The sequence below is a fragment of the Rana temporaria genome, chromosome 6 (genome assembly GCF_905171775.1).
Source record: "Rana temporaria chromosome 6, aRanTem1.1, whole genome shotgun sequence".
NCBI lineage: Eukaryota > Metazoa > Chordata > Amphibia > Anura > Ranidae > Rana > Rana temporaria.
The window spans coordinates 28,310,911-28,327,473 of NC_053494.1; the positions used below are offsets into that span (position 1 = coordinate 28,310,911).

The following is a 16,563-nucleotide window of genomic DNA, read 5'->3' on the forward strand; positions in this document are numbered from 1 at the left end:
AGCGTCAGAGACCCCTTTATATACCTAACCGCTCCTACCAAATAGCAACATTATTCATATGCTGATAAAGTGCAATTTATATAAAACTGCCAGATGGTAGGTTTAAAAGATATGTCTGTCCCTGGCTCTAAAGGAGGAGAAAATTGCACTGTGCCGAGTACACTTCTTCAAAATGTATTGGTGTCAATTCACAAAATGGCTTCCCAGTGGCTCAGCAAACCTCTGTTTAGAAATACTTCAATGACTCCTTAGATATTATATACATCTCACCTAGATTTAAAAAAAAAAAAAAAAAAAATATTTTACATGCATTTCACAGATTAAGCTGATGAAAGTGCAACAAAAAAAAAAGACGCTAGCATATTAGATAAACCTAAAGACTTATGAGGCCAAGCAATCGAAAAGATGTGCAAGGCACAGAATTCATCAGTGCTGATCACAATTACAGTTGAAGAACATCTGGCCTGGATTGGTCGCTGTAGTGTGCACATCACTGTGCAAAAGGTTGCTGTTGCTTTTCCCACGGCTTGGCCTAATAAACCTGCATATGTCGCTGGCGAGTATTATTAGGAGACTGGGGGTTTGAGAAATTAAGCGGCACTTTTTTTTATCCTCTCCTAATTTTTAAATGGTGTGAACTTAAAATGGCTAACAAAAATAAAGTTTTTTTTTTCACAGTACACTAATTCCCACCTGAATAAAAAGCAAATTGGCAGAGAGATAAATAAAAAATAATCATTTTGCAGCGCGGTCACAACAAACGCATTTCTGTACAAAAGTTTTTTTGTTTTTTTTTTTCGTTTTTTTTTATAAAGCTCTAATGTAAAAGTCAAATCAATACATTAGTTGTGGCACAATTTCCCATTATTTACATAGCAAGACTTTATACATTACATGGATGAAAAAAAAAAAAGAATGAAAGGTAACAAGGTGGAATATTGTCCTATTTGAAGACCTTAGTTGGGTGCTGGAGGCTTGGCTTTAGCCTCTTCTCGGTCAGTCTCTTTGTCTTTGCTCTTTTTAGATTTCTTTTTTTTGTGTTTGTGTTTTTGGCTCTTTTCAGTCTCTGACTCATTGCCAGTGTGCTTCTTATGCTTCTTGTGTTTCTTATGTTTCTTGTGTTTCTTTTTGTCCTTTTTCCTCTTCTTTTTCTTGCTGTCTTGGCTGCCTGCTGAGCTGGCACTGCTGCTGCGGCTGTGAGATTCCACAGGGCTGTGGCTACGGCTGCGACTTGCTGTTCGGCTGCTTGGAGCAGTGGCAGGTTGGCTGCCTGGCTCTGCGTTATCCACAGATTCCTCATCCTTGTTTTTGGTCTCCTGAGGGTCATGGGCAATGTCTTCCTGTTTGACAGAGGCCTCGCTGTCACTTTCATTGTAGTCAGGCACAAAGGAAGCTTCGTCTGTCTCTCTAGTCAGGTCCGTTGAGAGCCGCGTGGATCGGCTTTGGGAGACCTTGGCCTTTGAAGAGTCTTTTTCACCGACTTCCTTTTCAGTTTTTGTTTCAGGGGAAGAGCGTTTAGAGGATTTTTTGTCAATGTCATCTGTTGTTTTCGACTTGGGGACTTTCTCCTTTACCTTATCACTATTTTTTTCAGATGATGGCTGGTCATTGTTTGGACGTTTAAGGTCTGATTTCTGCTCAGTCTTCGATGTGTGCTCTTGTCTTGGACTACCTTTAGACTCTTTTGATGTCTTTTTAGAAGAGTCACTGGATGTGTCCCTTGGTCTTTGTTTTTGTGAAGTAGAGGATGTTTTTGTTCTGTTTGGAGAGTCTTTTTTCCGCTCATCCCGTCTCTTGGAGTTGCTATGGTCCCGAACATCATGGTCAGGTTTCCTATCCTTTATGTCATGATCCAGTTTCTTTGTCTTGCTGTCATGGTCAGACTTTTTGTCTCTGCTCTCATGCTCCGCTTTTCTCTCCCGATCTTTTCCATCGTGCTCTTGCCTTCTTTCTCGGTCTCTGCTGTCATGCTCGGTTTTTTTGTCCCGGCTATCAGAGTCTTGCTTCTTGTCCTGATCAGGTTTCTTGTCCCTTTCTCTGCTGTCATGATCACCCCTTTTTTCCCTTTCAGTTTCAACTTTTTTATCCTTGCTGTCCGTATCGTTTTTTTTCTCCCGATTGGGGGTGAAGTCTTTACTGGAGCCTCCACGACTAGAATCTGGTTTCTCAGATGCCCTCTCCCTAGAAGAATGCTGGCTGCGATCAGAATTGCTTTTTCTGTCATCAACTGGACTGCCTTTGTCTTTTGCTCTGATCTTGGTTAGAGATACTAAGCTATCTTTGGAAGGTTTTCCATCTTGTGACGCAACGTCTTTTCCCTGTTCTTTAGTTGTTTTTAGTTTTTCAACCTCTCTTTCAGGCAAAATTACAGTGGACGTTGGTTTGGTCACGACACTCACTGGTTTTCCGACATTGGAAACTCCCTGTGAACCTTTTGTATCATCCTCATCAGACTCAAGGTCATCCTTGTCCCACTTTGACTGAGGGACCTGAACCAGTATAATAACATCCTCTGGAGGTGCTGTGCTGTCATTGTTGTACTCTTCCATGGTCTTGATAACCGTTCTCTTGATATCTTGCCTCTCTTCTGCTTTTCGAACAGGGCTTCCACCAGCGGAACTAGTGCTGCGTGATAATGAACAAAACGGACAAGATTAAAATACAAAAAAACTTAATAAAGCAGGTGCTTTAAATACACAAATTATTCTAGATTGTGCAACTAAAAGAAAACTTGAAAATAGTTCCATATTGTTATATAAAACATGTCTGTCTGGGCAAAATAAAATAAATACTATAGATCCTTCCATTTACCCTTGTTTTATCTTTATCAATATAACGCAAGTACAAAAAAATACCTGCTGGTTATCCTGCCAGAAATCCAGAGAGCGTTAAAGGATAACTTCACCTTAGGAAAAATTTTACATGTTTCACCTGTTTTTAGGGTGCAACCTTTCCCTGATCCCCCTTCTTTTGACAATGGACCAGGAAACTTCTCCCCACACCAACTGTCATAATTTGAAAAAAAATTAGTTCTCAGAATGAATAAACAAGTACCGACAGCCTTTGCAGCGGATGTCTTGTAATGCTTAATGAACTAACAGGGTGCTGGTGAGCACTCTAGTAGTTAGATTCTTCCTGTTATTCAATAGCTGCTGGCCTGTACGAGGTATGGGCAAGACAACTTTACAGTCAGTCTGCAGGAGCCTGAGATTGCACCCATGAACTGCTGATCGCGATTGCAGTGCTTTACAGGCTTCTTAAAAAAACAAAAAAAAAACAAGATGAACTTAACTGTTAAATTCTCTTTGGAATGAAACTCCAAGCAGTGTTTTCAGCTCTGCCCAGTTCAACAGTGATCTACAGAACACCCCCACCCTCCCATATTACGGAGATAAAAGAGGGAAGCGTTTTGTAGTCCAAGTCAGAGTAAGCCTCCTAGTGCGACAATGCTGCTCTTACCCAGATACAGTACATTGAGTGAGCGATGTTAACCTAGGACAGGGGAAAAAGCAGCCCATGAATACAATCCCACGAAAAAAATAAAAATTTAAGGACTAGCAAAGCTTGAGTATAGGACATTTTCATTCTTGGGTTTAGTTAGAAATGTTTTTTTTTTGTTGTTTCACCTGCATGGCAGAAATAAAATGTATCTTAACTTTTTTTTAAGTAGAGTAAGGGAGTCTAGGACCTTTTATTGCAGTTTCTGTGTAGGAGAATTACCCTCATTTCCAGTCTGGTGAAACGGTCATCACCAAGACAGTTAATGCCATTGGAAACCCCATATAGCAGTAAATACCCAACAGATCTAATCAATTTCTACTCTATCCAAAAAGAACTAAAGCTATTGCTGGACATTCACTTTAAGCCGTTTTTTTGCATTCCCTACTGATTGTTCAAAAAAACAATTACTTTTCTAATTAGAAAACAGCTAATTAAATCTCATTCAAGCACAAAGCCTAATTTACCTAGTATAGTCTACGAGTGTAGAGCCATCAGCAGCAGTGATTTTCTTCTTCACTTTTCCCTTAGCACGTTCTGATTTAGCTTTGGCAACAGCAGCAGACTCCGTCTTCTCTTGGGTCTCCTCTGGCACACCAGCAGCATCGGAGTTAGCAATCTTCTTGCCAGTTTCACGATTCAGCTTTATCTTTTTCACAGTAGTTGTGGTGGTGGCGGCAGAGGAGGCGGTGGTGGTGGCAGCAGCAGCTTTCTCTTTCTCTGAGACTTTCTCAGACTTTGTCACTTCTGACTCGGTCTTCACTTTGGCAACAGGTTGTTTTGAAGCCTCAGCAGTCTCGGTTTTGGCAGTCTTAACTGGTGGTTTCTCTAATGCCTTCTCACTGGATTTCTCATCGGCTTTTCGTTTGCGTTTCTCAGGCTTGGAGTCCACAGTTTTAGTTTTTTCTGCAGCTTTTTTAACCTTTTCTTCTTTAGCTGCTGGGATGTCCTGTTTCAAATCTTTGGAATGTTCTTTTTTGTTTTTGTCATCCTTAGATTGTTTGCCATCTGGATTCTCTTTTACAGCTTTAAGATGGACTTTGCGGGGCAGCATGCTGGATTTCTCATCCTTCGGTAAGGTAGTATGCTTGGAGTTTTCTGTTTTTTGGGTCTCATCTTTGACTTTCTTTGTTGGGGGTTCAAGAGAAGGAGGTTTTGCTTTATCTCCATCAGTGCTTGCTTTCTCATTCTTGACGACCTTGGAAGAATTATCCTTTTTGGGCTGGACACCTTCTGTTCTGCGCTTTGTCTTTTCAGGTTTCCCTCTGGGTTTGTCTCGTCGGTCTTTGTCAGAAAGAGATTTTGGAGCAACAGACTCTGCATCCATAGGTTCATCCCTAACTGGAGTAGCATCATCTTTGCTTGTGGGAACAAAGAGAGGTTCACCTCTTTTGACATCTTCCCCATGAGAGTCTCTATGCTTTCTAGAAGGTTCAACAACAGGTTTAGAAGGACCTTCGCCCTCATCCTTCCTTTTTTTGCGATGTTTCCTGTGTTTGCTTCCTCTGGAATCTCCAGCTGGGACAAAAGCTTCCCTCTCCTTAGATCGTCTAGTTTCTTTCACCACGTGGGCCTCACGGGGCAATAGCTTTTCAGGGTAATTGTTAGCTCCAGGGCGAAGTCGGGGAACAAGAGGTGGAGGATAATTGTCTCTGTGGCTGCGATTAAATGGAGAGTGTTCCCTCCGGGCCTGATGGGGATGGGGAAGGAGATATCTGTTGTCTTGAAAGTTTTCCCTACCAAGAGGGGACCTTGGTCTTGGCATAGGATTCCCTGACAACCCTTTATAATACTTTTCATACCAGTCTCTGTACTTTCGTTCCCATTCTCTAAAAGCTTCCTTTTCAAAAGGATCCCTCAGATCAGGCTGCCGGCCGTACATTGCCTTGACATCATATGGTGGAATTTCACGGAAACGGTTGACATAATCCCGCTCTCCTTCAATTTGCGGGAGCAGTCTCTTATTGTTGGGAGATGGAGGTCTATATGCAGGAGATTTAGATCGAGAGTGGTATCTTCTGTATGGAGATCTGGATCTGGAGCGGGGGTAGCCATGAGAACGTGATCTGGAGCGGTAAGCACGGCCCTTTCCCTGAGTCTTCCTCTGGTAAGGAGGGGATCGTGAGGGAGGGGATCGTGAGGGAGACCGAGAGCGTGATCGACTGAAAGAGCGAGAATAGGAGCGTGACCTTGACGAAGATCTTGATTTGGAGTATGTGTAGGAACTTTTACTGTAGGATGATTCAGAGTATGGAGATCTAGATCTTGGAAGAAAACATCAAAATTAAAAACATAAGTAACAGTGAGTTTAACATTTATTCACCTTTTATAAAAAAATTATGTGCATCCTTGACTCCTGGTTAAAGTATAACTATCCAAAACTAGAAATAAATAGTTTTGCTTTTAGAGTGGAGAGGGATTATAACACCTGGCAGCTTTTTACTGCTGTCTGTGCCTCTGTTAGGGAGATTCACCCTACTTATTTGTTCTGTTCAGAGTTCTCAAAAATGAAAGTATAAGAAAATCCCAAATTTCGGGTTGACCCGAGAATAATAGAGGGGAAATCTTCCAATAAGGACACTAGTTTCCCTCACTTTGTTTTGGCTATGAAACAGGAAGTGAAAAGAAATCTCCCCAATGGGACACAGATGTCAAAAGAAACCTGGCAGGGGTTAGAATACCTCTTACTCTATCCAAAATGAAACAAAGTTTTGCCTGCAGTCCTACTTTAAAGCGGTGGTTCACCCTCCATAGCAACATTTTAGCATAAATTAAGGCATAGTAGCGCGAGCTACAGTATATGCCTGTCTTGATTTTTTTCGCCCGGTACTCACAGTGCAATCCCTCTATAGAAGATTCCGACTCCCCGTGGGGAATGGGCGTTCCTATCCAGACGGAGGATGATTGACGGCCGGCTCTGGCACGTCACGCTCCCCGAAGACAGCCGGAGTAGGTCTCGGCTCTTCACGGCGCTATACGGCGCCTGCGCACAGACTATGCGCAGGCGCCGTGAAGAGCCAAGCCTATTTCGGCTATTTCCGGAGAAGCGTGACGTGCCAGAGCCGGCCGTCAATCATCCTCCGTCTGGATAGGAACGCCCATTCCTCGCGGGGAGTTGGTATCTTCTATAGAGGATTGCACTGTGAAAAAAATCAAGACAGGCATACTGTAGCTCACGCTACTATGCCTAATTTTATGCTAGAAGAAAAAAATGTTTTATTTTTTTTGTTTATAGGGTGAACCCCCGCTTTAAGAGTGCTTTCACACTGAAAGCACAGGCCATTCACGCTTAAGCGCTGCTCGTGTAAACAAGGCCTTAATCATTTTGCTGCCAAGTCCTGCTCTTCTTTTTTAATCTCAGGTAGCCAGATTTTTTACATTTTCACTTAAAGCGGGGGTTCACCCTAGAATAAAATTTTTTTTTTTTTTTTTTTATTCTATCATAAAATTCGGCATCGTAGCGCGAGCTACAGTATGCCGGTCTTACATTTTTTATCCCCGTACTCACTGTTTAATCCGACCTAGACGATTCCGTCTGCCCACGGGGAATGGGCGTTCCAATCCAGACGGAAAGTGATTGACGGCCGGCTCTGGCGCGTCACGCTTCTCCGGAAATAGCCGAAATAGGCTTGGCTCTTCACGGCGCCTGTGCGCAGGCGCCGTGAAGAGCCGAGACCTACTCCGGCTGTCTTCGGGGAGCGTGACGTGCCAGAGTCGGCCGTCAATCACCCTCCCTCTTGCTAGGAACGCCCATTCCCCGCGGCAGACGGAATCGTCTATGTACGATTAAACAGTGAGTACGGGGTTAAAAAATGTAAGACCGGCATACTGTAGCTCGCGCTACGATGCCGAATTTTATGCTGAAATGTTGTTCAGCAGGGTGAACCACCGCTTTAAAGCTTTCAGTTTGCAAATTTATCATGGAAGAAAAATTTGGGGGTAGAACTGGGACCTTAGGCTACTTTACTGCCGGCGCCCTGTATACACCGCTCCTCCACCGCCTCAAAGATGCTGCTTGGGACTTTTTTTAATGACCCGTGAGCACACTGTCTCAATGTGAAAGCACTCAGGCTTTCACACTGACGTGATAGGAGAGGCACTTTACAGGCTCTATTTTTAGCGCTATAACTCCTGTATAGCGCCTCAGTGTGAAAGTGGCCTTACGATTATCATAATGTTACAGGGCATATGGAAGATATTGACCAGGATACATAGGATTCCCAGCTGCTCCACATCAAAGGAATTCCAGAGTCTCCTTAGTTGTACTGAAATAAACAGATTAAAGCCTATGCTGAAAATTAGTTATTCGGATACTAAATTTACTCTCAGATACAACAAAAAAAGGCATCACAAAAGGCGACGCATTTCACTGCTTCAGGCGCACCCCTTTATTAGGGCTTAAAAGGAGGTAGTAACTGCTGGACTAGATGCAAAAATGAATACAAAGTGTACATTTTTAAAAAATAATAAAATTTGCGCTGGGTCAAGTAAAAAAGTGAGCAGCCACTTAAGCAACTATGATACAGTTGTAAATGATCAATATAAATAAGATGCAGCGCTAAATCTTAAATAATGCAATTATGAATAACCATATGGTATATGATGTGGCATGAAAACAAACATGCAGTGAAAAATAAAACATTTTAAAAAAAAAATCAATCATATGAACGTGATATAACAAAATGGGTGCAAAATCCAGTGTTGGGTGAACATAAAAAAAGTCCTTTCACAATGGAAAAGTCCTTTTCAATAACAAAGGAGTCCATAAAGTGCAAAAAAGTGTACAAGTAACATTGATCAATGAAATCCACCACCAAGCACCAACAATTATTCCCGATCCATTTGGAGTGGCTGCTGAGCAGCCACCGTCTATCTCAGGTGCCAGATTATAATGTGCTTTTACGACCTTAATAATTTATGGTCCACGCTATCTGGTAAGAAGCGTATGCCAATTGTTGGTGGTTGATTTCAATCAATCGCTACTTACCGTATTTATCGGCGTATATCGCGCACTATTTTCCCCTTAAAATAAGGGGGAAATCGTGGGTGCGCTATATACGCCGATAGCCACTTCCCGCGCTCAGTTTGAAATCCTGCGCCGACATATACCGAGTGCAGTACACTCGGGTACATTCGGCTAGGCTCGGCTTCGCTCGTGCTCACGCACAAATGTCACAGAGCATGAGCGCAAGCGACGCCGAGCCGAATGTACTGCACTCGGTATATGTCGGCGGAGGCGTTCGAACTGAGCGCAGGAGAAGCCGGCGCGCTGGAGAAGCCGGGAGGACACCATCGAGGCCGCAGACGGACGCCGGACCGGACGATGGACGCTGGGAAGACACCAAAACTGTAAGTAATAAAATCATAACATTTTTTTTACAGGAATTTCGGGGGCAACTTTAGGGGTGCGCGGTATACGCGGGAGCGCGTTATACCGCGATAAATACGGTATATACCTTTCTGCACTTTATTTACACTCGTGTTAATTATTGAAAATACGTTTTTCATTGAAAGGACTTTTTTAGATGTTCACCTAACACTGAATTTTGCACCCATTTCATTATATCATGTTCATAGGATTGATTTTTTATGTTATATTTCGCTCATTTTATTCACTGCATGTTTATTTTCAAGCCACATCACTTACCATATGATTATTCATAAAAAGCGTACATGAGTCGGCAGGCAGCTGGTTTAAGAAGCCCAATGCCCCTTTCACACTGCGTGACTTGAAAGTCGGAAGATTTTGCAGCCGCGACTTTGCCGCAATTTCAGGGAATGCCTGTGTAAACATGGTCTATGGACCTCAACTCGCATGAAAGTCAAACCAAAGTAGTACAGGGCATACTTTGAAGTCGGTACGACTTGAAGTCACACAGATATGAATGGGAATCATTGGGTAGGACTTGTCTTGCGTCTGATGTCCAAAGTTGCAGGAAAAGTTGCACAAGTGTATCTGGGAATTTGTAGGTAGACTATTTAGCTTTTGGTATGACACAATCTCAGTTAATCTTAACAATGCAGATAAATATTGCTGCGCCTCTTTATGACTTTGCAACTTTTTACCCAATTTTAACTAAAAAGGAGGGTGCGAGTTATACACAAATGGGGTCTAAACATCCCGAGCCCCTCCCAAGGGAATCACCAACAGAAAATGAGACTGTATAACAAAATATCTTGCAAGAAGCACAACCCTATTTTTGCAAACCTTTCCAACTATAGTCATATAAAATAGAAATCCATTAGGTTTTTCCTGCTGTCCGAGTCTCTTGACCTTTAAGTCTTTATGACCCATTGTCACAAGAACTGAAAGTTAGGGAAAATCCAAAATAGATATTTCACAGAAACAGGAGGGTAAATCTTCCATTGGAGACCAAGGTAAAATGGGATGGGATTTTAGGTTTACCTGTAATATAAGTTTCTTGGAGTACATCACATAGAGGGGTTGATTTACTAAAACTGGATACATGCAAAATCTGGCACAGCTGTGCATAGAAAACTAAACAGCTTCCAGGTTTTTGTCCAAACTAAATTGAAGAAGCTGATTGGCCAACATGCAGAGCTGCACCAGATTTTGCACTTGTCAGTGTTGGTAAGCCAACCCCAGTGTGTTTCATTAAAGCGGGAGTTCACCCATTTGCGTTTTTTTTTCTCTTTTCCCCATAGCTGGATGCTCGTTTTGTCTAGGGGAATCGGCTATTTGTTTTAAAATATGATCCGTACTTACCCGTTTTCGAGATGCATCTTCTCCGTCGATTCCGGGTATGGGTCTTCGGGAGCGGGCGTTCCTTCTTGATTGGCAGTCTTCCGAGAGGCTTCCGACGGTCACATCCATCGCGTCACTCTATACTGCGCCTGCGCACCGACGTTCGGCTTCTTTCGGAAAATCGTGACGCGATGGATGCGACCGTCGGAAGCCTCTCGGAAGACTGTCAATCAAGAAGGAACGCCCAGTCCCGCAGCCCATACCCGGAAGCGACGGAGAGGATGCATCTCGTAAACGGGTAAGTACGGATCATATTTTAAAACAAATAGCCGATTCCCCTAGACAAAACGAGCATCCAGCTATGGGGAAAATGTGTTCTCCATGGGTGAACCTCCGCTTTAATTAGGAATAGGGTTAGGCTGCCACTTGCAAGTGACTGGACAGTATTAAAAATAATAAAAAAATACAGGAAGTCCCCTTCCAAGAATAACCCCTCCCTGTTGGGCAAGGATTCGGTTTTTGTAGCAGGCCATGAACCACAAAGAAAAAAAGGGGTGGGATGCCTGTGTTATGTGATGTACTTGAATTTTTTTTTTTACAGGAAACAAAAAAATCCCACATTCTTTACTGTACATCATGGGACACAGAGCATCTTATATCTATTCTGAATAGGCATGTCTCAAAGCATTGAATATGAGGGGAGAACATTGCAACAGGCCCCAACCAAATAACCAAAAACGGGTTAGAAACACAGACAGCAGCCTGCAAAACATGTCTACCAAAGGTAGCTTCCTCTGCGACTCTAACATCCACTTGGAAAACATTTGAACCGAAAACTAGGTAGCAGTTTTACAATTTAGAGCTACCAAAGCCGGAGGCCAAACAGCTCAAGAAGCACCTACAGTCCTAGTAAAAAAGAGCCATAGCTGAAAACAGTGGAACTTGCCCTCTAGTGCAGGGGTCTTCAAACTTTCCAACGAGGGGGCCAGTTTACTGTCCTTCAGACTTTAAGGGGGCCAGACTGTTGACATTGGGAGTAGAAAAGGTCAGCAGGAGAAATTGTGCCCTATCGATGTAAGTGGGAGGAATTGTGCATTATCATTGGTCCCAATTGTTGCCATTGTGAGGAATTGTGCCTTATCATTGGTATCAGTGGTAGGAGTCGTGCCCCATCGTTGGTGTTACTGGGAGGAATTGTGCTGCATCTTTGGTAAGTTATGCCCCAAGGGCCGGATAAAGGGCCACATCTGGTCCCCCGGCCGAAGTATGGAGAGCACTGGTCTAGATGGAAGCCTGAGGAAAAGGCTGACGGGTTCAACGAGAATGAATCAAACTAAATACATCAGCAGACTTCAGGTAACAATGGATAGCATGAACCACATCCACGGTGTAAAAAGCCTTGACCCCCTGATGACTGCAACTTAGGACAGAAGACCTCAATGCAATGTCATGATTGAGACGGAACATAGAAACCGCCTTAGTGAAAAATTAAAGTCGAGGCCGCAGAACTATCTTGTTACTGTGGAGCACAAAGAATAGTTCAGTACAGGAAAAAGTAGCCAAATTTAGAACTGTGTGAACGGAAGTATAAGCAACCGGCAACAACCTTCCAAGACGGAAGGAAGTACTAAAAGAATTTCCTGGATGGTTTCAAACAGAAATCTGCAATATAGAAAAAGTGGAGTTAAAAAAAAACAAAACACACAGAAACCTAACCAATGGCACAAAACGTGATGTCTGGCAAAAAGACACACCCAGGAACGTGAAGAAATCAGTCTCAGAAAAGGGGACCACCAAGGCCTTAAACTCAAGGTTAGTCCAGGATAAACACCAGAATGGGGAAAAGGCAGGATGTGACCCCACAATAAGCTTGTAAGGAAAAAACCTTTAGGATCACACCAAACAAAGCAATATTTTCTAAATATGTGCTGAACCTTCCTTAAAGAGTCACCTTCGAAGCCTTCAATATGGTAGGAATAACCAAAAAGCAACTCCCAATCTCAAAAGACCCTGGCTCCACCAGCCATGTCACAGTCAATAACATGGAAAAAAAAAAGGAAAAAGAAAAGACACGAGATTGGATCTTGGGACAGAAGGTTGGGACGATCTAGAAGATCCAAGGATTGTCTCCCGTCACGGTCACATGTTGAAGTACCTAGTTCTTCTGGGCCAAGGCTGAGGTCAGAAACGCCAAATGTAAATGAGGTAGAAGAATGAAAGAAAGGCATAAATTAGGAAGTCCAAATAGAACCCTTACAAGAAGGCCCATCAGTTGCATGGATCAATGCAGTAGGGCAAGGCCAATGGCCCCCAGACCCAGGATGTTGATGGTGAATTACATCTCCTGCTGTGACCAAGTTCCCTGGATTAAGAAATTGTCCAGAACCCCACCCAAGCTGGGCAAAGGTACTGCCTTGAGGGAGGCTAGCATTCATCATCAAGACCCTCCAGGTTACAAGGGGGAACAATTTTCCCATCTTCAGGATCCATGAAGAGATCCACCAGTCAAGGGTTAGTCTTGTGTTTGTATTTAACAACACTGGGGAATCCAACGACTGCATCCTCCTGTTACATGCCCTTAAGACATTATGTTGAGGCACCTGGAAGAAAGCTGGGCAAAGGTACTGCCTTGAGGGAGGCTACCATCTTTTAAAGAAACTTTACGCAGAAGTGAAGGGATTAGTTATAGAGCATGACAAAAGTCCAGGAGTATTATGATGATAATTTGATGATATCCAAAGTCAGGCCTAAATATTTCAAAACATTGCTAAATATTCTAATCTCTGGGTTGGGGCCAACTGTAAATTCACTGCCCATCTGAACCTCACTAGAGTGTGCACTGTGCGACACACTAGTCTCCAGCAGAGAAGCGGATTGCTCCCTCAGAAGTTGTCTAGATGTCCAAGACAGATACCCTGGTACACAGAAGCCCCACAATCAGAGTCCGAACCGTGAAGAGCACTATGGGAGTTATGGCTATGCCAAATGGCAGGGCTACAATTTTAATTGACAGTCCCCCACCGCAAAATGCAGAACCTTTTAAGAGGTAGCAGGATCGGAATGTGCAGGTAAGTGTGTCTTTGATGTTCTGCCATTTAATTTCAGAACCTGTAAAAGAGTAAAAACTGTGAAAACATTTGTCCTCTGGGACTGGAACAAAAGCTTGCAGAAGAGTAATTTTTCTGTGGCCTCTGTGAAGACCTGCAGACATCCCCCACCGGAGGGAAAGAGGAGTGCTTGTTCCCTGGTGTAGCAAGCAGAGGAGTCCCTAATTTCTCAAGCTCTAAAGGTCCAAGGCCTGAGATGGCAGAAAGAATGCTTTTCTGAATTATAAGGGGCAGCAGATTTTTAAACCATAAACGTAGTCTGCTAAGCTACGGGTAATAAAATACTTTACTGACAATCCCCTGCTGGATGTAAGCACAAAACAAAGCATCCCTTCTAAAAAGGTAAATGTACCACATGTATTTAGCAGGGAATTTTGCCAACACTACTTCAACCATGAATACCTGCATAAGCGTACAGAGACATGCTTTAAAGTGGTTGTAAACCGTCACATATACCAGTGACGTGACCATCATCAGGTGATACAGGGATGAAGCAAATCCTCTTACATCAGTTGTACCTATCTGCAGTCTTCTCTACATCTGTTTAAAGTGCTGAATAATAACGCTTGTCAGAGATACGAAAAAAAGGTGTCGAAGAGCTGAAGTTACACACTGCAAAGCTCAGAAAGGAGAGCTCTGAGAGCTGATCGGAGGGAAGAGACTCACCCCCTTCACAAAGCACACAGGAACAGAGCTGAGGCTGTCAATCCGCTGGAGCTCTCTCTCGTCACCTTTTCTCTCTTGGTGTTAGGAGAAACTGTCAGACGTGAATCTTGCTGATGTAAGAATGAAGCAGCAGACAGAAATGACACTTAGTGCTCTTATTTGAGACAGGTCCACACTATAAAGGGGTACGATGTGTTCAAATTTCATGTCTGAGGTTTATAACCACTTTATGGTATCCCCTGAATACAAGGGCAAGTGGAAGATCTTCCAGGTTTCTGCACGATTCAATATTTCCATTGGTAAAATCCATCCTTTCCTCATGTGACGAGTCCAGACCTTAATGCTTTGGCACACACAAACAGCTGCCACAGTCAGATGTAAAGCTGTATCAACCAGCATAACTGAGGCCTAAAATAAAGGCTCTAGACCTTTGTCCAAGGCTTCCTTAAATATCTGATTCACTGCTGTGACCTGAAGTCCCACAAGGAATCTCCACTGACCTGTAGTCCACCAACAAGGCTGCCACACAAGGGCCCTTTCTGCCATGATCTGTCGATGTCCAGACATTCGATCCTGTCATTAACCTCTTCTGCCAGCAACAGCTGGATGGAAGCTGTTTTTGCCTGCTGCCAGAGTCCCACCGCACTGCAGCACCTGTGTAGCTACAACCATGATTCTCAGAGCTCACACTCTGCTGCTGTCACAGGGGATCCAAGATGGCCACTGCTAGGGCGCTCTGCCCCATTCATTATATCACAGGCTGCACTGCACACACGCACACGGCTCAACCATCAGAGTGAATTGCTAGCGGCTGAGAACTATCTCCGCCTCCTGCATTTTAGCACCCCAAGGCTCCCAGGGCAACACTCTGCTATGTAATTGGGGCGACCAGAGAAGCTTATAAAATCCAATGTAAATCAAGAAAATATAAATAAAGAGCTGTAAATGATCCCCTGACCTAAAAAAGAAAGGGGCCCTCTTTTCTTACTGGGGAAGGAGGGGTCATTAGTGGCAGATAGGGTGTCACCAGCAGGACTGCTACGGGGCACTTACTAGTCCAGCCGCAGGACCTTCTAGTGAGTTCAACCTTTGCAAAAAAGAGACTTGATTACCTAGCTGGGAGCCACTGCTGTGGACCTGTATATCACACTACCAGTTCACCGGGCAACAAATCATTGCGCAAGGTCCAATACCAACCGGCAACATTACAGGCCGTTCCCACATCATTCCGCGTGGGGTCGGGGAAAAATTCCCCTGAACGATGAATAGCCGTACGCATGGATCCTAATAAAGCCATTCTCATGCCCTGGGTGGAACCATTAAGAAGTCGGCTAATTTCATGCACAACTGTGATCATCACCTTCAGACACTAGCAAAAAGACTAAGGCCTTCTCAAATTGTTAAATCTGGGAAAAAAGATTTCATAATTTTTTTTTGGTGTCCAAATCACCTATAGGTGGCAGGATAACCCTATTATGAATATAAGCATTATCCCATAATAAATATAAGGCTCCCTGTGTCCAGTGATGTACCATAAAAAAAAAGCAAAAAGGATTTCCCTAACCTTGGAGAAATGATCTCCCTCCCGATTTGTTTACTGAACAGATTGTAAAGAAAAATTCATAAAAAAAAAAAAAGAAAGCAGCAGACAAGTCTAATCCATCTCCTTCCCCACATGTTGACCTGAGGTTTCTCAAGCAAACCATTATGAGACATTGCCAACACTGGGTGCATTTAGAGGAGGTTAGTGCTTGTAATATTTTAAGGGCCCATTATCTACACAGTGAGCTCCATCCACAACCATAACCGGGTAGCAGAGATCTCTAAAAAATCACACCTTGAATATGAACGTTTCCGCTCTTTTTGGATTTTCTTGTATTCCAAAAGTTCCTTAGCAAAATCATTTGTAAACTCTTCAAATTTTATTTTGTTCTTCTCTCTGGGATAAATAAAAAAACAAAACAAAAAAACAACAAAAAACAATGTAAGCAGATCTGGATGATACAGATTTCAACATTAGGTCTGTTAAAGTCTGCATGTCTCATAAGTACAGAAAAAGGTGATTACTTGCATTCACATAAGCTAATAAAATAGGATTTTGTACTCACCATAAAAACCTTTTCTTGAAGGACAAAGTCGTCTTTAACCTTTGAATTATACTGCTGCCTCCAGTATGCCTCAGTTTTGTAGCAAAGCAGTACCAAGAGCATGATCATAAACGCAGATGTGTCCCTCAGACTAAAAAAAGGCTTTTACGGTGGGTACAAATATATTTTCTTTTTCATCCATTGAAGGACACAAAAGTCTTTAACCTTCAAGACATTCAGAAGCAGTCCAACTAAGCGGTGAACACCACCACAACAAACAAACGAACGGGCCCAAGAAAAAAAAACTGAACTAGAAACTACCTGCAGCTCGAAGGACTTTGCAACCGAAGCTTGCATATAGCAGAAACGTCTTACCTGCTTGAACTTGTGAACAGAAGACATGGTGGCAGCCTTAAAAGTCTGGAAAACCACTGCTTGATGCCAAAAAGCAAATCACAGATCTAGTAGTGCACACATTTGACAGGAAAGTTTAGAACCC

General features: G+C 43.1%; 1 protein-coding gene across 4 annotated transcripts in view; it reads right to left on the reverse strand.

Annotated features, from left to right (window-relative positions):
• Positions 1-901: 901 nt before the first annotated feature.
• RBBP6 (RB binding protein 6, ubiquitin ligase) overlaps positions 902-16,563 on the reverse strand; it is a 69,692-nt gene continuing 54,030 nt past the window's right edge. For 2 of the 4 annotated variants that reach the window (XM_040356526.1, XM_040356527.1), the window contains exons 15-17: positions 15,815-15,916; positions 3,966-5,762; positions 902-2,625 (exon numbers count right to left, since the gene is read on the reverse strand). In XM_040356526.1, coding sequence (XP_040212460.1) covers positions 957-2,625; positions 3,966-5,762; positions 15,815-15,916 — 3,568 coding nt within the window. In that variant the 3' untranslated portion in view covers positions 902-956. The remainder of the gene's footprint in view (positions 2,626-3,965; positions 5,763-15,814; positions 15,917-16,563) is intronic. The other 2 variants (XM_040356529.1, XM_040356528.1) reach the window with 1 other exon arrangement.